The sequence below is a fragment of the Rhipicephalus sanguineus genome, chromosome 4 (assembly GCF_013339695.2).
Source record: "Rhipicephalus sanguineus isolate Rsan-2018 chromosome 4, BIME_Rsan_1.4, whole genome shotgun sequence".
NCBI classification, from domain to species: domain Eukaryota; kingdom Metazoa; phylum Arthropoda; class Arachnida; order Ixodida; family Ixodidae; genus Rhipicephalus; species Rhipicephalus sanguineus.
Genome location: NC_051179.1, coordinates 203,193,293 through 203,216,370, shown reverse-complemented (window position 1 = coordinate 203,216,370; position 23,078 = coordinate 203,193,293). Strand labels below are relative to the sequence as shown.

General features: G+C 51.9%; 2 protein-coding genes, 1 long non-coding RNA gene and 1 pseudogene across 3 annotated transcripts; 3 read left to right on the top strand and 1 right to left on the bottom strand.

Annotated features, from left to right (window-relative positions):
* Nucleotides 1-3,855: 3,855 nt before the first annotated feature.
* Nucleotides 3,856-5,078, bottom strand: LOC119391993 (uncharacterized; annotated as a pseudogene).
* Nucleotides 5,079-11,406: 6,328 nt separating this feature from the next.
* LOC119391992 (uncharacterized) lies at nucleotides 11,407-12,633 on the top strand. The gene has a single exon (XM_037659629.2). The coding sequence runs from the start codon at nucleotides 11,827-11,829 to the stop codon at nucleotides 12,631-12,633; it is 807 nt and encodes a 268-aa protein (XP_037515557.1). The 5' UTR covers nucleotides 11,407-11,826.
* A 4,464-nt stretch (nucleotides 12,634-17,097) lies between these two features.
* Nucleotides 17,098-17,443, top strand: LOC125758179 (uncharacterized). Its single transcript, XR_007415935.1, has 3 exons — nucleotides 17,098-17,107; nucleotides 17,193-17,247; nucleotides 17,407-17,443. It is a non-coding gene; the product is annotated as an uncharacterized LOC125758179 (long non-coding RNA).
* A 112-nt stretch (nucleotides 17,444-17,555) lies between these two features.
* Nucleotides 17,556-21,958, top strand: LOC125758374 (uncharacterized). The gene is made up of 3 exons (XM_049415468.1): nucleotides 17,556-17,669; nucleotides 17,711-18,349; nucleotides 20,966-21,958. Exons 1-3 carry the CDS (start codon nucleotides 17,556-17,558, stop codon nucleotides 21,938-21,940), a joined length of 1,728 nt encoding a protein of 575 aa, XP_049271425.1. The 3' UTR covers nucleotides 21,941-21,958.
* The last annotated feature ends 1,120 nt before the right edge of the window (nucleotides 21,959-23,078 follow it).

The window sequence follows — 23,078 nt, the reverse complement described above, 5'->3', positions numbered from 1 at the left end:
GGAGGTACTACTACCATAACGCTACCACAGCTGTGGCTTGCCGATCCCTCCTTATGGTTCATTCAAGTCGAGAACAAGTTCCGCATTCATCGCATCACGTCAGAAGTTCGCAAGCATGAGCTCCTCGTTGAAGCGTTGCCGCCACAGGCAATGGCCGAAATACGCGACATCCTCGTGGGCCCGCCTGGTGACACTCCATATACGACAGTCAAACAGGCTCTTCTTCACCGACTCGTTCCGCCTAAGCATCGGCGCATTCAGCAACTTCTGTGCAACGAAGAGCTCGGGGACCGCCGTCCCACACAGTTTCTACGTCACCTGCAGCACCTGCTTGGGGACCAGCCGGACGGCTTAGAAACATCCATACTACGTGAGTTGTTTCTACAGCGTCTTCCACCTACCGTGCGAATGGCTCTTGTCCCAGCTCAGGATAAGACGCTGTCGGAGCTGGCAGAAATGGCCGATGACATGATGGACGTTGCTCCGGCAGTCATAAACGCTGCCCACACCTCTCCGATTTCTGAAGCAGATTCCCTTCGAGAAACGGTAAAAGATCTCGCAGCTGAAGTCGCTAACTTGCGTCTGCAATTGCTGAGCATTCATAACTTAAATGACCATCCTCGTCCACACCGACCATCTCTCACGTCGCCTGCTCCGCAACGGCCCCTCCACCAGCCCGAGCACCGTTTTTCACCGCAGAACACATGCTACTATCACCGGCGTTTTCGTGCCGCGGCTCGCAGATGTGTGCCACCCTGCTCATGGCGCATGGGAAACGCTCCGGCCGATCGTCAGTAACAGCGGCGGGCGATCAAGGCCAAGCATCAAGCCGCCTCTTCCACATCACCGACAGAACCACAGGTCTTCGCTTGCTGGTGGACACTGGAGCAGAAGTCAGCATAATTCCAGCGTCCAAAACTGACCAGCGTCTCCGCGAGAAGTCTACTCCTTTACAAGCGATCAATTCTTCGGTCATCGCAACTTACGGACAGAAGTCTCTGACCCTTGATCTCGGTCTCAAAAGGAAACTGCAGTGGTTATTTTGGATAGCAGACGTACGCTACGCAATCTTAGGCGCCGATTTCTTAAGGCATTTTCATCTGCTCGTGGATATGAACCGCTGTCGCCTGGTGGATAGCTATACCGGCTTATCGGTCAATGGTTTTCTGTCACGCGCTACGGCCCTAAACCCCACTTTCGTGAAACCGCCTACGTCACCATATACAGCTCTGCTCAACGAGTTTCCGGAGATTACAACGCAGTCTCCAATGGATAAGACCCCCAAGCACACTGTGACCCACTGCATCGTAACCACAGGCCCACCGGTTCACTACCGCCCTCGCCGACTTGGCCCTGATAAACTTCGCATTGCTCACAACGAGTTTGAGCATATGTTACAGCTGCAGATCATTCGTCCGTCATCAAGTTCGTGGTCGTCGGCGCTACACATGGTTCCCAAGAAGAACAATGACTGGCGGCCCTGTGGTGATTATCGGGCTCTCAATGCAGTCACCGTTCCAGATCGATACCCGTTACCCAATATTCAGGACTGTACTGCCTTTTTAACCGGCACAACAGTATACTCGAAGATTGATCTCGTGAAAGCTTATCACCAGATCCCCGTTGAGCCTTCTGACATTCCCAAAACTGCAATAATTACCCCATTTGGGCTCTATGAGTATTTACGAATGCCCTTCGGTTTGAGAAACGCAGCTCAGACATTTCAGCGTTTTATAGACGAAGTCACAAGAGGCTTGCCGTTTTGTTTCGCCTATATCGACGATCTTCTCGTTGCCAGCAAGGACGCTGAAACGCACAAGGCACATCTACGTGAGCTTTTCACTCGACTGCGTGATTACGACCTTGTCATCAATGTAGAAAAGTGTCAGTTTGGAGTCTCGGAGATAGCATTCCTCGGACATCAGATCACTAAAGATGGCATCACTCCTCTACCTGACAAGGTTCAAGCTATCCTCGAGTACCCGCCTCCCACGTCCATACGTAGTCTGCGACGTTTTCTCGGACTCGTCAATTTTTATCGCCGCTTCATCCCTTCATGCTCTACACTGCTGCAGCCTCTGGAAGCACTACTCTCGAATTCGCAAGCCGAGTCAGCCGCACTTCCCTGGGACACGGTCGCGGATCAAGCTTTTTCCGCCGTTAAGACCAAACTCGCCCAGGCCACCCTCCTGCATCACCCTTCACCAACTGCTCCCACTAGCCTCATGGTGGACGCTTCTTCAGAAGCAGTTGGAGCCGCTCTTCATCAATGGATCAATGGTGCATGGGCTCCAATTTCCTTCTTCTCCCGCAAGTTACGCGACACTGAGCGCCGATACAGTACTTTCGGACGGGAGCTCCTCGCAGCCTACCTTGCGGTGAAGCATTTCAGGTACTTCCTTGAAGGGCGACAATTTGCCATTCTTACCGACCACAAGCCACTTGTTTCGGCTTTACGTTCCTGCAGTGCCACGCACACTCCTAGAGAACTTCGGCACCTTGCTTTCATTGCCGAATTCACCACAGACATACGTTATGTAAAAGGCAGTTTTAAACAGTGCAGCGGACGCTCTCAGTCGTATTACCATCAATGCCACGACAGGCACCACCGACCTTTCATTGTCTTCGCTCGCGGAGGCACAGGCGTAAGAGCTACGCAACACCTGGTCACTGAACGCTATGTCTGGCCGCGCATACGCGCTAACATTCGTGACTGGGTTCGCACTTGCACAGCGTGTCAGCGTATCAAGGTACAACGGCACACCAAGCCTCCATGGGGAAAATTCCCTCTCCCTGATGCACGTTTCGACACCATTCATTTGGACATTGTCGGGCCTTTACCTCCATGTCGGGGAAATACGTATTTGCTTACGTGTATTGACAGGTACACTAGGTGGCCTGAAGCAGCTCCAATGCCTGACATCACGGCAGAAACAGTTGCTCGTACCTTTCTTGCTACCTGGATTAGCCGTTTCGGTGTACCATCAACGGTGACTACCGATCGAGGCAGACAGTTTGAGTCAGCGCTTTTCACCTCTGTCACATCTCTACTGGGTTGTGCGCGTATTCGCACAACTGCGTATCATCCAGCATCAAATGGCTTAGTGGAGAGACTCCACCGTCATCTAAAAGCAGCACTCGCCTCGCAGCCTCACGCCGAAGATTGGGTATCACACCTCCCTATCGTGCTTCTCGGCCTGCGTTCAACACTTCGGCCAGAACTTGCCTGCTCTGTAGCCGAGATGGTTTATGGCTGCACACTCCGTTTGCCTGGTGACCTCGTCAGCCCCGTTACTACGCAGAGTGTTTCGGATCCATCTTCTTTCGTCCAGCGTCTGCGGGTCTTCATGCAAAACTTGCGCCCATCACCAACTTCAGCTCATACTAAGAACGACGTTTTTCTGCCGGCAAACCTACAGACATCTTCACACGTTTTGTTCGTGTCGATGCGTCTCGCCGTGCTCTTCAGCCTCGCTATGACGGTCCTTTCCCAGTCATCAAGCGTTCTGAACATCATTTTACAATCCTGCGTAATGGGCATGAAGACACAGTCAGCATTGAAAGGATCAAGCCGGCACCCATTCTGACAAGCTCAGTCTGACCATTTTTTTTCTTCAAGTGCCCACGGCCACTTGTCTGCAGGGGGGGCCTATCTGTGGCATACTTTCTTCTTCCTCTGGCACGACGCACTTGGGACATAAACTAGTAGTGGGTAGTCTGCTGTGGAGAAAGAAGAAGTAGTTGAAACAATGGCGGAGATACAATAATAAACCGCGCTGTGTTTTCGGAACCGCGTTTCAGTGTGCTATAACAGCAACAGAGTCTACATCACCACCGAAGATCTTTTTCACTGTGTCAAAGGCAGGCAGATTCGCAGTTGGGCTCATTCCACAAGAGTATACGTCGACCCACTGTGTCTTGAAGGGGAAAGTTAGAGAAGCGGTTAAAGTTACGGATAGTTCCTCTGTTTATATAAAAAGAAAGCACAGCGTCAAAGAAAAAGTTTTTTCCAGCACTCGGGGGAGACACCACTTCGATGCAGTTTTTTTTGGGCACAATTTTTTCAACGAGCATATAGAGGTTGTTTACAAAGTCGGAAATTTCATTTTGGTTTTCATCGAATTGAAAGTTTAGCAGTTCGATGACGGCTTTATACGAGTCCTCCACAGTCATATAAAAAGAACTTAAATCACCGTGGGGAGCATCGAACAGTGGCTGAGTATTTTTATACATTTCGTAAAGTCCATGTTGTATAGGTACACATTTCGTCATTGAAGACTTGAATGGCCCTTTGCAAGTACTTGTCATCGAGTCTAATAAATCTCATGTGGGGATCGGACAGCCACTTTGGTGTTCTCACGATGTTGGTTAGTGGCGATACTGGGTTCTCCCTGAGCCAGTCATAGAGGGGTTCTTCCGCTGCTCTCTTTTGACGTTTTCTGGCTTTTGCTTGGTTACTCTCTCGTGCGCATAGCGAATGATCGTTTGGATTGCTTGCCGAACTTCCGCTTGCGTCGTTGCATGGAGTTGCACACGCAGGTTGCGTGTACAGTATTTCCAAAACTCTTGAGGATTCGTGTCCCGAATGCCTGCGTTGTCCCATATCTTGAGCTCTACAGTCAGCAGCCCAATCTGCTCTTCCCACTTTAAAGTATACCAGGACTCGGGGGTGGCTATACAAATACTGGATAAGATGGAAGAAGTCCCAAGCGGTTGCGTTTGTAGACCAAATAGACGAGCGGTTTGGTCTTCTAGCGAAGCCACTGAATGCAACACATCTGCAGCTTCCGTTGCTCCAGCTACAGTCGTGAATGACGTGGATGTGTGGGATGCTGGTTCCGTCAGTGTGTACAGAGATTGCTGTGACTGCGTATTGTGTTGATCCGAGTTCGAATCGTTTAATAATTTCAAGACAAATGTCCTGAGCTTCTCGGTCGTTTCTGGCGGGAAAGACATCGTGCACAATTCTTCTTCTCTTTGGAATGTCTTGTAGTTGCAGTGCCCACAGCGGAGGGGATTGTATATTTTCTGTAACTCTTCCTCGTGATGTTCCTGGTTGTTCATTGTCTGCTCTTGAAACAGTGTCCACGCTTCTCGAACACGGCTTCGTGGACAGCGTCGAGCGTTGATAACTGTCCCTGCCGGTCAAACCCGAATACATCAAACAAGACAAGAAGTGGGCGTGGCAATATACAAACAGCCGAGCGGCAAGCGCATGTGCACTGCACGTACCTTACAGTCACAGCTGCGTTACAGTTGTTATGATTATGCTTGTCCGTTATGACGGAGAACACACGTATAAAGGCGTTTATTGACGGCACTAGTCGACGAAGCACACGGCGACAGTCAAGACAGAGCGCGGACTCTGAGCGCGAGGAGCGTGCTGTCAGAGAAGAGCGTGCTGTCAGAGAAGGGGACGACCCACTAGAGAGCGCCCGAGAGGGCGACCCATTACATGGACTTCCAACGCTTCGCTACAATTACCCCGGGTACGAAAAAGGGAGCCGCCTGGCGACCTAACTGCTTGTCACTATGAGCGAGTCATGATAGGGATTGTAGCGAAGCGTTGGAAGTCCATGTAATGGGTCGCCCTCTCGGGCGCTCTCTAGTGGGTCGTCCCCTTCTCTGACAGCACGCTCTTCTCTGACAGCACGCTCCTCGCGCTCAGAGTCCGCGCTCTGTCTTGACTGTCGCCGTTGTGCTTGGGCAGCAGTTTGGAAGAGAGGCCAGGTGCAGTGGTAGGGACTGAGAGCCATACGAGTGCTCCAGGGCGGAACGTGGGCGCAGAAGTGGTGGTGTCACCGCGAATGCTCTTTTGCCGCTCTTGGTCATGCGTAGTAAACGTCTTGGCAAGCTCCCGACACTCCTCAGCAAGTCTGGCTGTGGCAGAAATAGGCGCACACTCAGACGGATCCGGCTTGTATGGAAGGATTGTGTCGATTGTGTGCGACGGGTGTCTGCCGTACAATAAGAAAAAGGGGGGAGAAACCAGTAGTGCTCTGAGGGGCGGTATTATAGGCGTAGGTGACGAAAGGCAGAATGGCATCCCAATTGGTGTGATCGGCGGCGACGTACATCGAGAGCATGTCGCCGAGCGTGCGGTTAAAGCATTCGGTGAGGCCATTCGTCTGCGGGTGGTAAGCAGTAGTTTTCCGGTGAACAACGTTGCACTCTTTCAGGATGGCTTCGACGACTTCCGACAAGAAGACACGACCTCGATCACTGAGCAGCTCCTGGGGTGGACCGTGGCGCAGCATGAATCGGTTGCAGCAGGAAGGAAGCAACATCGCGCGCTGTAGCCGCTGGGAGGGCGGCAGTTTCGGCGTATCGCGTAAGGTGGTCAACAGCGACGATGGCCCAGCGATTACCAGCCGACGTTAGAGGAAGTGGCTTTATCTCTTCAGCACACTCAGTGGCTTCTGCCTTGCGCTGGCGGCGCTGACTTCTCGATCTTTGTGCGCGCTTTTCATGCTGCATTAAAGGAGATCACTTTGCAGATTTCCACCAGGGCTCCTTCAGGATGGGGGGAAATGTGCCGTGCCGAACTGCAACAGTTGGTACATATCCTGCCAGGAGGAAGTGATTACCTTCAAGGTTCCTAGTGATCGTAAAACAATTGACAGCGCAACGGGTTAAACATGGAAAGAAGTTCCTAGTGACCCAGTGAGGTTGGAAGCGTAGGCTCGTACCATACGAAGGAAAGATCGAGAGCTCACGCCTCGTGACTACGTTTGCGAGAAGCACTACTCAGAGAGTAAGTCCCATCATTCATTAAAGAAACTCACAGTGTCCCTTATGCATTAGACAAAGATCACTCGAAGGCGAAAGCCACCTTCTTTTAAATGCGAAGCATTTCTTAGTGAACCTCAGGCACTTTGGGCGTTTCTATCTACGTATCTATCTATCTATCTATCTATATAGCCGCCTACGTCTGGATGCTCTCCTGGTCGTCTCTATAATTTGTAATATACCAAACTTGGCATAACAGGGGATCTGTGTATGGCGAACACGGTTCACTGGTCATGACATGAATAATGCAAAATACCTGTCGCGTATGTCATGAGACCCTCTCTCTCAGTCACGTGTGGCACATAACCGCATACCAGAGTTCATGTTTTGCGGGTATGTGCCACAGGTGATACAATGTCTCAACCAACATAGTAAACGCGAACACATACATTGACACGTAAGAAAAGTGATAATAATACTTGTTGGGGTTTTATCTCGCAAAACCACGATATGATTATGAGAGACGCCGCAGCGACGCACTCCGGAATTTTGACCATCTGGAATTCTTTAACGTGCACCGAGATCGAACAGCACACGGGCATCTAACATTTTGCCTCCATTGAGATGCGACCACCGCGGCCGGAATCGAACCCGCAACCTTCGGGTCAGCAGCCCTACACCATAACCGCTACACCACCGCGGTGGATGCAAGGAAAGGGAGGAAGCTGAAAACAGAACACCCCTGGAAGACGCTCAACTACTGTGCACTCGTCCACGTGGTCCGCAACGTGGACCACGTCGAGTACGCAAAAACCGGGGGTCAATGCTTCCTACAATAAATTTGCCGAGACAACCAGGCGTCTCATCATTACCGGTGATTTCAGCATTGATTTCTCAAGACCCAACAACGCCTGGTCTTTACACTGCGTGAAAGACGGCTTGAATGTGGACTAGGCATCAAAAGACCTCGCTGCCACGTCCAGGACAGGATGCGTCATAGATCATTTCATCGTAAGGGGCATCCAGGATTTCCAACAACTGCGCTTTACCTCGCACTTCACTACACTTAGACCCCTCGTAACCGCGATCACGAACGGATCCGATGAACAAGTCCGGTCCAGCTACTGGCGCTCACTGATCACGGTGATGATGACCTTGTTCAAGAGTTGCCAAGAACCCCTTTTACACATACACACGGGTTCGTGAAACGTGCGTGTGTAGCGAAGCGTTGGAAGTCCATGTAATGGGTCGCCCTCTCGGGCGCTCTCTAGTGGGTCGTCCCCTTCTCTGACAGCACGCTCTTCTCTGACAGCACGCTCCTCGCGCTCAGAGTCCGCGCTCTGTCTTGACTGTCGCCGTTGTGCTTCGTCGACTAGTGCCGTCAATAAACGCCTTTATAATTTGGTGGAGAGTGCTGCGCCGTCCAACCAGCTTCGGTCCGTTCGATGCCCCTGGCGCTTCGATCCCGTACCGTGCCCTCTACCATGCCTCAAGACGCCGTCCAGCATACGCTTCCCCCTGTACCGACACCATGCTCCGGTTCCCCCCGCATCCGCGACCCTCCTATATTCACCGGCGCGGATGGCACTGACGTGGAGGACTGGCTCGCGATATACGAGCGCGTGAGCGTACCCAACAAATGGGACGAGGCAGGAAAGCTGAGCAACCTGGTTTTCTACCTCGCGGGTGTGGCCAGCCTGTGGTACAACAACCACGCAACCGATTTCCTCACGTGGTCTGATTTCAAGACCGCCATCATCAACGTGTTTGGCCGACCTGCCGTACGTAAACTGCAAGCCGAACAGTGTTTACGTGAACGAGCTCAGCAGACCGGTGAGTCGTTTACCAGCTACATCGAAGACGTCCTCGACTTGTGCAAGAAGGCCGACGTAACCATGTCCGAGTCTGACAAGATCCGACACGTTATGAAAGGCATCGACGACGATGCCTTCACCATGCTGCTCGCCAAGAACCCTCGTACCGTGACAGAGGTGATCACGCTCTGTCAAAGCTACTAGGAGCTGCGCCGGCAGCGGTTGCTGACCCGTCGACCTCCATCACGCGACGCCGACCTCGCTGGCTTGTCGGCCATTTCTGATCACTCGGGCTTGCTCGCCGAGGTCAAGTCGTTTGTACGCGAGGAAATTGCCCGCCAGCTTTCTCTACTGACCTTGCCTCAGTCGCAGCATGTTGAACAGCCGTCGACCACACTGCTGCCTCCCTTACGCCGCGCTATTAACAGGAAATTGCGGAGGTCATGCCGGAATACCACCAGCCACCTCCGGCGCTTGCGCCACTCAGTTACGCGCAAGTTGTAGCCAGGCCACCCCCAGCGATCCCTGTGTCTGCCCCACATCCTTACGCCGAAGTCGTCGCCAGACCACAGGCCTTTCAGGCGAGTGTGCCGGCTGCGTACGCCGACGTCATTCCTAGGCCACGACTGCAGCCCACCATGCAGTCCTATCAGCCGCCGCCCCGTCCACCGCGTCTTGGGCCATGGATGGGACCCACCCCGGCGAACCGATGGCGCACTTCCGACAACCGCCCCATCTGCTTTGCGTGCGGTTGCGCCGGTCACGTCGCCCGCTATTGCAATCGCGTGCAGTCGCCTCCAGTCGCCTCAACCATGCCAAGCCAGTCGAGCCGCCCGTATTACGATTCACCGCAGCCTATGTCACCGCCGTCTCGCCCAGCGCCCTCTAGCCGCCGTTCACCGTCACCACGACGCCGCTCACTGTCCCCGATGCGGCCACGTCTGGTCCCACGCGACCAGGAAAACTAGTCGTCGCAGTCCACGAGGCAAGGGCTGCGACGCGATCGAACTGTGAAAGCCCTCAGCGAAGCCCATCGAACGTGATAGACGTGTTTGTAGACGGTGTTCGTGCATCTGCCCTTATCGACACTGGAGCCGCTGTATCCGTTATGGACGCAAAGCTTAGCCGAATACTGCGCAAAGTGACGACGCCCCTTCCCGGGCTCTCCCTCCGTACAGCCAGCGCGCAACGTATTCACCCTACAGCGGTGTGCACAGCCCGCGTCATGATTAAGGACGCTATGTACGCCGTCGAACTGATCATAATTCCTGCCTGCTCTCACGACGTCATCCTCGGATGGGATTTTCTCTCCCGCCACGACGCCGTCATTCATTGCGCACCAGCCGAAATAGAGCTGTCACCATTCTCTAATTTGACGCCGGAAGACAGTCTATCGGCTGCGAGCAAGGTACTCGTCAAAGACGACATCAAATTGCCTGCAAACTCGTCAACGGCGGTGTCCGTCTACTGCGCCAGTCTATCCGACACCGTTGCACTCCTCTCGCCATATGACCGTATTTGCACGAGGAAAGGCTTGCTGGTGCCTTTCGCGACCGTTCAAATCACTCAGGGAAGCACCTCTATTTTTGTAATCAACCCCTCCCTGTACAGTGTTACGTTGGTGCGAGGGGAATGTCTCGGCAGCGTGGAACCCCTCGAAGACGCACAAGTTATGGACGAACCCGATGACACGCACGGCCGCAGTTCCAGTACGCTCAGTGCTGTTTCGATGTCTGGTTCATCACCCGCTGACGTGTTTGGTTCCACCATAGCTGACAACCTTACGCAGGTCCAGCGTTCCCAGCTTCTGGACCTGTTGGAAGAATTTCGCTCTTCTTTCGATGTCGCTCAAACGCCTCTCGGCCCGCACCTCGGCCGTTACGCACGGCATCGATACTGGCGCCCACCTGCCACTGCGGCAACGTCCATATCGCGTATCTCCCACAGAACGCCGTGTAATCACCGAGCAAGTCGACGACATGCTTCGACGCGATGTTATTCGACCCTCCAACAGCCCCTGGGCGTCTCCTGTCGTTCTTGTTGCGAAGAAGGACGGTTCTGTGCGGTTCTGTGTCGACTACAGACGACTCAACAAGATCACTCGTAAGGACGTGTATCCACTGCCGCGAATAGATGATGCGATTGACAGCCTGCAAGGCGCTGAATTCTTTTCATCTCTCGATTTGCGCTCAGGGTACTGGCAAGTACCTATGGCTGACGACGCTCGACCGAAGACCGCCTTTGTCACGCCCGACGGCCTGTACGAATTCAACGTCATGCCGTTTGGGCTGTGTAATGCGCCCGCCACCTTTGAGCGCATCCCTATCAATCAATCAATCCCTATCATGACTCGCTCATAGTGACAAGCAGTTAGGTCGCCAGGCGGCTCCCTTTTTCGTACCCGGGGTAATTGTAGCGAAGCGTTGGAAGTCCATGTAATGGGTCGCCCTCTCGGGCGCTCTCTAGTGGGTCGTCCCCTTCTCTGACAGCACGCTCTTCTCTGACAGCACGCTCCTCGCGCTCAGAGTCCGCGCTCTGTCTTGACTGTCGCCGTTGTGCTTCGTCGACTAGTGCCGTCAATAAACGCCTTTATACGTGTGTTCTCCGTCATAACGGACAAGCATAATCATAACAACTGTAACGCAGCTGTGACTGTAAGGTACGTGCAGTGCACATGCGCTTGCCGCTCGGCTGTTTGTATATTGCCACGCCCACTTCTTGTCTTGTTTTGATGTATTCGGGTTTGACCGGCAGGGACAGTTATCAACGCTCGACGCTGTCCACGAAGCCGTGTTCGAGAAGCGTGGACACTGTTTCAAGAGCAGACAATGAACAACCAGGACGAGGAAGAGTTACAGAAAATATACAATCCCCTCCGCTGTGGGCACTGCAACTACAAGACATTCCAAAGAGAAGAAGAATTGTGCACGATGTCTTTCCCGCCAGAAACGACCGAGAAGCTCAGGACATTTGTCTTGAAATTATTAAACGATTCGAACTCGGATCAACACAATACGCAGTCACAGCAATCTCTGTACACACTGACGGAACCAGCATCCCACACATCCACGTCATTCACGACTGTAGCTGGAGCAACGGAAGCTGCAGATGTGTTGCATTCAGTGGCTTCGCTAGAAGACCAAACCGCTCGTCTATTTGGTCTACAAACGCAACCGCTTGGGACTTCTTCCATCTTATCCAGTATTTGTATAGCCACCCCCGAGTCCTGGTATACTTTAAAGTGGGAAGAGCAGATTGGGCTGCTGACTGTAGAGCTCAAGATATGGGACAACGCAGGCATTCGGGACACGAATCCTCAAGAGTTTTGGAAATACTGTACACGCAACCTGCGTGTGCAACTCCATGCAACGACGCAAGCGGAAGTTCGGCAAGCAATCCAAACGATCATTCGCTATGCGCACGAGAGAGTAACCAAGCAAAAGCCAGAAAACGTCAAAAGAGAGCAGCGGAAGAACCCCTCTATGACTGGCTCAGGGAGAACCCAGTATCGCCACTAACCAACATCGTGAGAACACCAAAGTGGCTGTCCGATCCCCACATGAGATTTATTAGACTCGATGACAAGCACTTGCAAAGGGCCATTCAAGTGTTCAATGACGAAATGTGTACCTATACAACATTGGACTTTATCGAAATGTATAAAAATACTCAGCCACTGTTCGATGCTCCCCACGGTGATTTAAGTTCTTTTTATATGACTGTGGAGGACTCGTATAAAGCCGTCATCGAACTGCTAAACTTTCAATTCGATGAAAACCAAAATGAAATTTCCGACTTTGTAAACAACCTCTATATGCTCGTTGAAAAAATTGTGCCCAAAAAAAACTGCATCGAAGTGGTGTCTCCCCCGAGTGCTGGAAAAAACTTTTTCTTTGACGCTGTGCTTTCTTTTTATATAAACAGAGGAACTATCCGTAACTTTAACCGCTTCTCTAACTTTCCCCTTCAAGACACAGTGGGTCGACGTATACTCTTGTGGAATGAGCCCAACTGCGAATCTGCTGCCTTTGACACAGTGAAAAAGATCTTCGGTGGTGATGTAGACTCTGTTGCTGTTATAGCACACTGAAACGCGGTTCCGAAAACACAGCGCGGTTTATTATTGTATCTCCGCCATTGTTTCAACTACTTCTTCTTTCTCCACAGCAGACTACCCACTACTAGTTTATGTCCCAAGTGCGTCGTGCCAGAAGAAGAAGAAAAGTATGCCACAGATAGGCCCCCCCTGCAGACAAGTGGCCGTGGGCACTTGAAGAAAAAAAATGGTCAGACTGAGCTTGTCAGAATGGGTGCCGGCTTGATCCTTTCAATGCTGACTGTGTCTTCATGCCCATTACGCAGGATTGTAAAATGATGTTCAGAACGCTTGATGACTGGGAAAGGACCGTCATAGCGAGGCTGAAGAGCACGGCGAGACGCATCGACACGAACAAAACGTGTGAAGATGTCTGTAGGTTTGCCGGCAGAAAAACGTCGTTCTTAGTATGAGCTGAAGTTGGTGATGGGCGCAAGTTTTGCATGAAGACCCGCAGACGCTGGACGAAAGAAGATGGATCCGAAACACTCTGCGTAGTAACGGGGCTGACGAGGTCACCAGGCAAACGGAGTGTGCAGCCATAAACCATCTCGGCTACAGAGCAGGCAAGTTCTGGCCGAAGTGTTGAACGCAGGCCGAGAAGCACGATAGGGAGGTGTGATACCCAATCTTCGGCGTGAGGCTGCGAGGCGAGTGCTGCTTTTAGATGACGGTGGAGTCTCTCCACTAAGCCATTTGATGCTGGATGATACGCAGTTGTGCGAATACGCGCACAACCCAGTAGAGATGTGACAGAGGTGAAAAGCGCTGACTCAAACTGTCTGCCTCGATCGGTAGTCACCGTTGATGGTACACCGAAACGGCTAATCCAGGTAGCAAGAAAGGTACGAGCAACTGTTTCTGCCGTGATGTCAGGCATTGGAGCTGCTTCAGGCCACCTAGTGTACCTGTCAATACACGTAAGCAAATACGTATTTCCCCGACATGGAGGTAAAGGCCCGACAATGTCCAAATGAATGGTGTCGAAACGTGCATCAGGGAGAGGGAATTTTCCCCATGGAGGCTTGGTGTGCCGTTGTACCTTGATACGCTGACACGCTGTGCAAGTGCGAACCCAGTCACGAATGTTAGCGCGTATGCGCGGCCAGACATAGCGTTCAGTGACCAGGTGTTGCGTAGCTCTTACGCCTGTGCCTCCGCGAGCGAAGACAATGAAAGGTCGGTGGTTGCCTGTCGTGGCATTGATGGTAATACGACTGAGAGCGTCCGCTGCACTGTTAAAACTGCCTTTTACATAACGTATGTCTGTGGTGAATTCGGCAATGAAAGCAAGGTGCCGAAGTTCTCTAGGAGTGTGCGTGGCACTGCAGGAACGTAAAGCCGAAACAAGTGGCTTGTGGTCGGTAAGAGTGGCAAATTGTCGCCCTTCAAGGAAGTACCTGAAATGCTTCACCGCAAGGTAGGCTGCGAGGAGCTCCCGTCCGAAAGTACTGTATCGGCGCTCAGTGTCGCGTAACTTGCGGGAGAAGAAGGAAATTGGAGCCCATGCACCATTGATCCATTGATGAAGAGCGGCTCCAACTGCTTCTGAAGAAGCGTCCACCATGAGGCTAGTGGGAGCAGTTGGTGAAGGGTGATGCAGGAGGGTGGCCTGGGGCGAGTTTGGTCTTAACGGCGGAAAAAGCTTGATCCGCGACCGTGTCCCAGGGAAGTGCGGCTGACTCGGCTTGCGAATTCGAGAGTAGTGCTTCCAGAGGCTGCAGCAGTGTAGAGCATGAAGGGATGAAGCGGCGATAAAAATTGACGAGTCCGAGGAAAACGTCGCAGACTACGTATGGACGTGGGAGGCGGGTACTCGAGGATAGCTTGAACCTTGTCAGGTAGAGGAGTGATGCCATCTTTAGTGATCTGATGTCCGAGGAATGCTATCTCCGAGACTCCAAACTGACACTTTTCTACATTGATGACAAGGTCGTAATCACGCAGTCGAGTGAAAAGCTCACGTAGATGTGCCTTGTGCGTTTCAGCGTCCTTGCTGGCAACGAGAAGATCGTCGATATAGGCGAAACAAAACGGCAAGCCTCTTGTGACTTCGTCTATAAAACGCTGAAATGTCTGAGCTGCGTTTCTCAAACCGAAGGGCATTCGTAAATACTCATAGAGCCCAAATGGGGTAATTATTGCAGTTTTGGGAATGTCAGAAGGCTCAACGGGGATCTGGTGATAAGCTTTCACGAGATCAATCTTCGAGTATACCGTTGTGCCGGTTAAAAAGGCAGTACAGTCCTGAATATTGGGTAACGGGTATCGATCTGGAACGGTGACTGCATTGAGAGCCCGATAATCACCACAGGGCCGCCAGTCATTGTTCTTCTTGGGAACCATGTGTAGCGCCGACGACCACGCGCTTGATGACGGACGAATGATCTGCAGCTGTAACATATGCTCAAACTCGTTGCGAGCAATGCGAAGTTTATCAGGGCCAAGTCGGCGAGGGCGGCAGTGAACCGGTGGGCCTGTGGTTACGATGCAGTGGGTCACAGTGTGCTTGGGGGTCTTATCCATTGGAGACTGCGTTGTAATCTCCGGAAACTCGTTGAGCAGAGCTGTATATGGTGACGTAGGCGGTTTCACGAAAGTGGGGTTTAGGGCCGTAGCGCGTGACAGAAAACCATTGACCGATAAGCCGGTATAGCTATCCACCAGGCGACAGCGGTTCATATCCACGAGCAGATGAAAATGCCTTAAGAAATCGGCGCCTAAGATTGCGTAGCGTACGTCTGCTATCCAAAATAACCACTGCAGTTTCCTTTTGAGACCGAGATCAAGGGTCAGAGACTTCTGTCCGTAAGTTGCGATGACCGAAGAATTGATCGCTTGTAAAGGAGTAGACTTCTCACGGAGACGCTGGTCAGTTTTGGACGCTGGAATTATGCTGACTTCTGCTCCAGTGTCCACCAGCAAGCGAAGACCTGTGGTTCTGTCGGTGATGTGGAAGAGGCGGCTTGATGCTTGGCCTTGATCGCCCGCCGCTGTTACTGACGATCGGCCGGAGCGTTTCCCATGCGCCATGAGCAGGGTGGCACACATCTGCGAGCCGCGGCACGAAAACGCCGGTGATAGTAGCATGTGTTCTGCGGTGAAAAACGGTGCTCGGGCTGGTGGAGGGGCCGTTGCGGAGCAGGCGACGTGAGAGATGGTCGGTGTGGACGAGGATGGTCATTTAAGTTATGAATGCTCAGCAATTGCAGACGCAAGTTAGCGACTTCAGCTGCGAGATCTTTTACCGTTTCTCGAAGGGAATCTGCTTCAGAAATCGGAGAGGTGTGGGCAGCGTTTATGACTGCCGGAGCAACGTCCATCATGTCATCGGCCATTTCTGCCAGCTCCGACAGCGTCTTATCCTGAGCTGGGACAAGAGCCATTCGCACGGTAGGTGGAAGACGCTGTAGAAACAACTCACGTAGTATGGATGTTTCTAAGCCGTCCGGCTGGTCCCCAAGCAGGTGCTGCAGGTGACGTAGAAACTGTGTGGGACGGCGGTCCCCGAGCTCTTCGTTGCACAGAAGTTGCTGAATGCGCCGATGCTTAGGCGGAACGAGTCGGTGAAGAAGAGCCTGTTTGACTGTCGTATATGGAGTGTCACCAGGCGGGCCCACGAGGATGTCGCGTATTACGGCCATTGCCTGTGGCGGCAACGCTTCAACGAGGAGCTCATGCTTGCGAACTTCTGACGTGATGCGATGAATGCGGAACTTGTTCTCGACTTGAATGAACCATAAGGAGGGATCGGCAAGCCACAGCTGTGGTAGCGTTATGGTAGTAGTACCTCCAACAACGCCGGAAGAGGGTACATGGCCAGGTGCAGTGGCAGCGGTACCAGGGCTGAGGCCGTCGAGATGCTCACGCTGCTCCATGGAAGGTCGCGTTCGTAGTCCGGGTCACCAATAAATATAGCACACTGAAACGCGGTTCCGAAAACACAGCGCGGTTTATTATTGTATCTCCGCCATTGTTTCAACTACTTCTTCTTTCTCCACAGCAGACTACCCACTACTAGTTTATGTCCCAAGTGCGTCGTGCCAGAAGAAGAAGAAAAGCATGCCACACTGTGAAATACTCTCCCGACCAGACCATCACAAGAACGCCCGTCATTGTGCTGTCCAACAACGAGGTCTTTCCTAACGACGAAGCCTTCAATCACCGCATGTGGAGATACAAGTGGAAGGCTTGTCCCTTCCTTAAACGTCACGACAAGAAAGTGCACCCCATGTCTTTGATACACTTGTATGACAACTTTGTACTCGATGCAGCATGTATCTTGCAAGGCAACAAATAAACGTCCTCTCGTAAACCTTTTACATCCTGAGTACTTGGTCAATGCTTCGCATTCATCTACTACCAGCACACAAAATTAGCAGAGTTAGGTTAGGTTAGGTTAGGTTAGGTTAGGTTAGGTTGGGTTGGGTTGGGTTAGGTTAGGTTAGGTGAGGTTAGGTTAGGTTGGGTTGGGTTGGGTTGGGTTGGGTTAGGTTAGGTTAGGTTAGGTTGGGTTGGGTTGGGTTGGGTTGGGTTGGGTTAGGGTAGGTTAGGTTAGGTTAGGTTAGGTTAGGTTAGGTTAGGTTAGGTTGGGTTGGGTTGGGTTGGGTTGGGTTGGGTTAGGTTAGGTTAGGTTAGGTTAGGTGGGTTGGGTTGGGTTGGGTTGGGTTGGGTTGGGTTGGGTTAGGTTAGGTTAGGTTAGGTTAGGTTAGGTTAGGTTGGGTTAGGTTGGGTTGGGTTGGGTTGGGTTGGGTTGGGTTGGGTTAGGTTAGGTTAGGTTAGGTTAGGTTAGGTTAGGTTAGGTCTCTCATTAAATAGAGGCGTTGTGGGGGGCCATCTCTTTGCTGCTTCATTCACACTTGCAGCAGCTGTTGTAGTCGCTCACCGCTACCGTATGTTCTTATGAAAGCAGGACGATGCCACTCTTTCCAGGGCACCGGTACTTGGGACCAGGCAACCGGCTGCACAACGGAGAGCCCGTAGACGAGGACGACCGCATTGCAAGGCGCCACGACGAGGCCGTGCCCAAAGTGACGCCAACGTGTTTGCTGCGGACCGCCAATACACCAAGGAGTTTTTCAAGGACTTTGTGAGCACAGGCAACTGGCACTCTGCATTTAGAGCTGTCGGTCTTGGTACAAAAAATCTCGTGGAGGAAAAGGTGCTAGGACGCAGTCTTTATGGAATGCCACCAGCCGGACGGAAACGTGGTAATCAGGACCAGCCAGGACCATCATCAGCAAAACGTCAACAACACGATACAACAGACGGCGGTGACGAAGAAATGTCCGAGACGGCGGCGGACGCCCCCTCTGCCCCCCCGGCAGGAGGAGCAGGTATTGGAAGTAACCATCCGAATACATCCGAGCACGTTCAACAAATTCTACGAGTACCTCGCGACCACAGAGTGGTCACAGTGTTCAATGACAGCAAGATTCTTACCACCTGGGGCTACGCCATGCTGAAGACATCGCTGAAATACGATGGTGAAAAGAACTTCCCTGGTATCGTAACAAGCATGTCACGCCTTCCGGTCGACCGTCCCTACTTATACATCCCGCACGGCACTTACCTGAATTTACCAGCTCACACAAAAGCTGTCCAATGCTCCGCGAAAATAAGTCCACACGGCTTGAGAACACCATGGAAAACTGGCTCTTCAGTAGTGCAACCTGTCAACTCTGACATGCTCGTGTACGGTGTATCATCAATAGGTCTAAACCAACGTTACTAGAACAAACTCAGTTTAAAAGCTCCGCCGGAGAGGTGGTCCGCGTGGCGGTCATGAGAACTAGTGGCGCTGCAGTCACGTCTAGCTCCCGCGGCTGGCGCTTGTTGTGATCTGCGCCGCGGATCTACGAGCGCACGTGGGTTACAGCGTCGTCTGCGCTTTGTTAGCTCGTCATTTTTGAGACTGTTCTTGACCAGGCTTAGCGTCTTGTACGAAGACACGTGCCTGATGTACGAAGCGTAACGAGGGCGAACAGATTAACAGTGCGGTATGCCGACTTGCTTTGCGCCGGGCTGCACGACGACTCCGCTTCACGACACTTCTGCGGACCTCCAAAAGACCCTACGCCATTCAAGCTTCGCATCGCAAAGATAGAAAGCTTACTGCGAAATGCAAGGTCTGTGATGTTCATTTTGAGAGTGACGACATTGTAAAGCACTATCGTCGTGTCGTTGCGGGACAAGAAGTTTTGATCCCACATGGAAAGTGGGAACTCGCGCCCGGTGCCGTGCCCATAGGCGTGCGCAGGGTCGCCCATTATGTGGGGCAAAGGTTCATCGCAGCGCCCCCCCCACCCTACTAAGTCAATGTATGGGGCAGATTTTGCGCCCCCCCCCCTCTTAGGTGACTAGAAGGATCAATGTACGGAGCAGATTTTGCGCCTTCCTCTTAGGTGATTAGGGGGGGCGGCCGCCCCCCCCCCCTGCCCCCCCTGTGCGCACGCCTATGGCCGTGCCGCGCTTGTTCCCAGCACTTCCACCCCACATTTCAAAGCCAAAATGTTCGGGGTTTAGGCGTAAATCCCCCCCAAAACGCACCGTGTCCCGCGAAAGCCCAGTGCCCAGTTTGGAGGAGCCGCCAGAAATAGAACAGCAAAACGAAAGGCAGGCTATTACCTATATACGCTACCGAGACTTAGAGTTGCATCACACTTACATTCGATCAGTTGTCAGCTGTCGCTATGCCTTCAAAGCAGTGGATTTTCGAGAGATTTTACGACGAGGTATTGAACAAGATGTGCGGAATATTTTGCACTCGCCGGCGCGAGAACGGGCTGATCAGCGCAAACATTTGACACGGTCCGAGGTACCTGCCTGAGGCTACCGGTACAGGGCGCGGCTCCTGCTGTGTCGGCGGGCAGGCGTCACGAGTTCCAGAACACCGTCGCCACCTGGGACGGCGCAAGGCCGTGATCAAACGGGATGCCTTGCGCTTCTTTAAAGACGAGGACCAGCGCTGGTCCTCGTCTTTTTATGTGTACCGTGTCAAATTTTTCGCGCTGAGCAGTTTAATAATGGAATACCAATTAGCCCAATCCCACACTTTGCTTCGGGAACAGAGACTTACTTGTGCAAAAGATAATTGTATTTGGCGAGCAGTTTAACTGCGTAGTGAACGGCTACAGCACGAAACCATCGTCTTCGACTGAACGTGGCATACGCGAACAGTTATTTGTACCGCATAGGGCGCACCACTAGTCCCTGCTGTGATAACTGTGGCAGCATAGAGACAGTAGAGCACATATTACTGGACTGCTCCGCGTACCGCGATGACAGAGCATTGTTTGAGAGACAAATGGACATGATTTGTCACGATCAATTAACGTTGCCCAACATATTAGGCCCAGTGCCCGGCCCTTCTAAACAGCGACGGGTTTTACAGTCCCTGTTTAATTACTTGTCAAACATTGGCCTAGTAGGAAAGCTTTAATGATCGCATGATTATTTCATACACCAAAGGCTTCACTTACCTGACCCACTCGTTGTAAATATTTCTATCAGGTTCACTTGCGCATTTCATTTTTTTATATTCTTTCTTTTTATTATTATTTCCTTCCCTCTCTTCTTTAGTCTGTCAATCCCCCTTCCCCATCCCTACACAGAGTAGCATGTCAGCGGTTATATACTGACGCCGGCAAAAATCTCTGTTTTTCCAATAAAGAGTATCTCTCTCTCTCTCTCTCGCAAACGGCTGTCGTACAGTGTAAGAAGTGCTGCTGGCATGGAACACCTGCTTGGTGAAGTTGAAAAACTGAAGTTGAATACTGACGACTCTTCTAGCGACAGAGTACGCGCGAATAACTGCTCGGTGCTCACATCACGGTCCATCTGTTCGAATTGTTAAAGGCACCGTAGAAGGATGCGACGTAGAAAGATGAGACACCGAAAATGCAACTATCCGCTGAAAAAATTGCTCAGAGACGACATCTATTCGATGTAATCGCACACTGAGATTTCATTTACCGAGTTCTCGTAAAATTTACGAGTTCTCGTAAAACAAGAAGTGGGCGTGGCAATATAGACCGAACATCGATTCTTAGCCAATCAATGAACAACGCACGCGGGCCAATGCAAACAGACGACCTTATGCATATCCGCCTAAGTATCCACCTAACTAGCAGAATAAGAAAGTTGCCGCACAGTTGCCGCGAGCAACTGCGCGGCGGACCGCAGCGTTATGCCGTGGCAGCAGACGACGCGCCGATAGTGGCGCAAGACGGAACTGCAGCGCCGCTAGTTCTCGCGACCGCCGTTCGGACCACCCTCCTCCGCTGGCGGAGATACGGAGCTTTGAAACTGAGTTTGTTCTAGTAACGTTGGTCTAAACCACAGCATGGACACTGGTATGTGCCGCATCACACATGGCACAACACACAACGCGATGAAACCACAAACCATAGTTCCATTCAGCATAGAGCACCATGCAGAATTGGCCAAAAGCTACTGGGGTCTCGAAATACAACCAATGACAGAAGCGCAAGAATACGATGACAAAGCCACTGCTTCAGCCAGCATGGGAGCACCACGCCACAATTTCGCTTACGACTTTGTGCACATCGATGGCATCAGTCCTCGCTTAACAAAATTTGTCAATCAATACCCCTTCAAAGGCCAAGTAGGCACCCCAATTGTTAACTACGAGCACAAGTTTGACAACGCGTGGCTTCGCATGGGCCCCACTTACGGCGCTGGCAACGAACTGCTCACTCACTCTGTGCTTGGTGTACCGGCAGACGCTGCAAAGTACACGACAACAAACTTCTCCAATATCGAATCTTACACTCAAACTCCCGAAGAGAACACCATTATGCGCCTACGGCCCGAAGACTTTCAAAACAAGAGACGCGTCAGATATCTCGAACCACTGGAAAAATCGTGGTACCGGCGTGGCTTGGGTCCCATGACACAAGGTTCTATTCAACCCAGCGTAGGTTTTGGTATTATGGCTGTATCTAAAGCAAACAAGGACGATCCAGGAAGCTCTGACAAGTTTCAAGACGTCACTGCATTCTTTCAAGTGGACACAGAGCTTGTCATCCACTCTTGCATGGACACAATAGCACCAGACTGTGTAATGCTTCCTGCCAGTGAAGGTCCGTATCTCCGGCACACCCGCGCCAAAATCAAACTACCTCCCAACAGTCTGTCACGTGAAGGACGTCAAGCACAGCTCATCAACACACAAGAAGACATCAGAGCATACGAAGCTGAAATAACTAAACTGAGTGAAGAGCAAAACGCTCGAAGACACTCAAAACGATCAATAACAGTACCATTTGCTCCAGAATAAAAGCGTTTATTCTTCATCAGATGATGAGTCATCTCTCAGTATAGCTTCCAGTATTTGTTGCTGTCTCATTATTGCCATAATTTCTTCGGCTTCTTTAATCATTGCTGCCCTCACATCATCATAATGATATTCAAAAAACCAAGCATTTGACATATTATATTGAGTCTTCAAACTCCTTGCATCTTCTTCTGGCAAGGTGGCAGTGTTGACAACAGGAGCAACGTCCTCCACGTCTCCTTGTGGTGGCTGCACACAAATACATAAACAATGTAGCTGCTGTCGTCGTCTTAACTCTCAGAGTGTTAAAAGAGTACAATATATTCTTTTTCTGAGTGGAATCGACTTCGACTACGACTCACCAGCATCGCAGATCCCTTCCTTGCAAGCTCCAAGCAGCCGAAGCACAAGTGAGAACGCAGCGCAACGCACACACTACCCTAAAGAGGCCCCTCGGAACTAGGCCACGAAACCAGGAAGACAACCCACAACAGGCCTCTTAATTGCGTGTGCACTGGAGCGAGACGTGCGCGCCCAGAGCCTTTTAATGGGCCTTTTTCAGGAGGGTAGTCTGCGCATGCGCAGCGGCGGTGACGACACGCGCGCCATGTTTTTTGAGGGTCACAGCGTGGCAACAGGAGCGGACTGAGCGCTACCTGGCGTGCAAGATTTGCAAATTTTCCTGAAAAATACCAGGCCTCCGAGAATATCTACCGGCACGCAGTGGGCAACTACGGAGGCCAAGGACCCTCAGTTTCGATTTCAGCGATCTCCACTAGAGGCGCTCTTCGGACCTGAAAAAGGCCCATTGCGTGTGCACTGGACCGTAACACGCGCGCCGCGCGCACCCACAAGAGGCCTCTTAATTGCGTGTGCACTGGAGCGAGACACGCGCGCCCGGCAGCCCCCAATGTGCCCCTTAATTGTGTGTGCACTCGAACACGAAGCCAGCGAGCGAGCAGCCAAGGCGACATAATTACACCGCCGAGGACGAAGCAATTACCCCCCGACGCAGAAGTGTTTCGAACGTCTCCTTGACAGGGCCTCTTTCCCATGCATGCCCTACATAGAAACGCATATAAGCGCACCCCGAACTAGCTTCACTTTGCAGACGCCCACAACCCTTCCTGCTAGAGCGGCT

What these genes read in the sequence shown, in the direction of transcription:
- LOC125758374 (XM_049415468.1), top strand. Translation starts at nt 17,556, where the DNA reads ATGCCACTCTTTCCAGGGCACCGGTACTTGGGACCAGGCAACCGGCTG. An exon ending in ACGACGAGGCCGTGCCCAAA is followed by an intron (nt 17,670 to 17,710) that starts GTGACGCCAACG and finishes CAATACACCAAG; the next exon opens with GAGTTTTTCAAGGACTTTGT. An exon ending in TCGTGTACGGTGTATCATCA is followed by an intron (nt 18,350 to 20,965) that starts ATAGGTCTAAAC and finishes TGTTCTAGTAAC; the next exon opens with GTTGGTCTAAACCACAGCAT.
- LOC119391992 (XM_037659629.2), top strand. Translation starts at nt 11,827, where the DNA reads ATGGGACAACGCAGGCATTCGGGACACGAATCCTCAAGAGTTTTGGAA.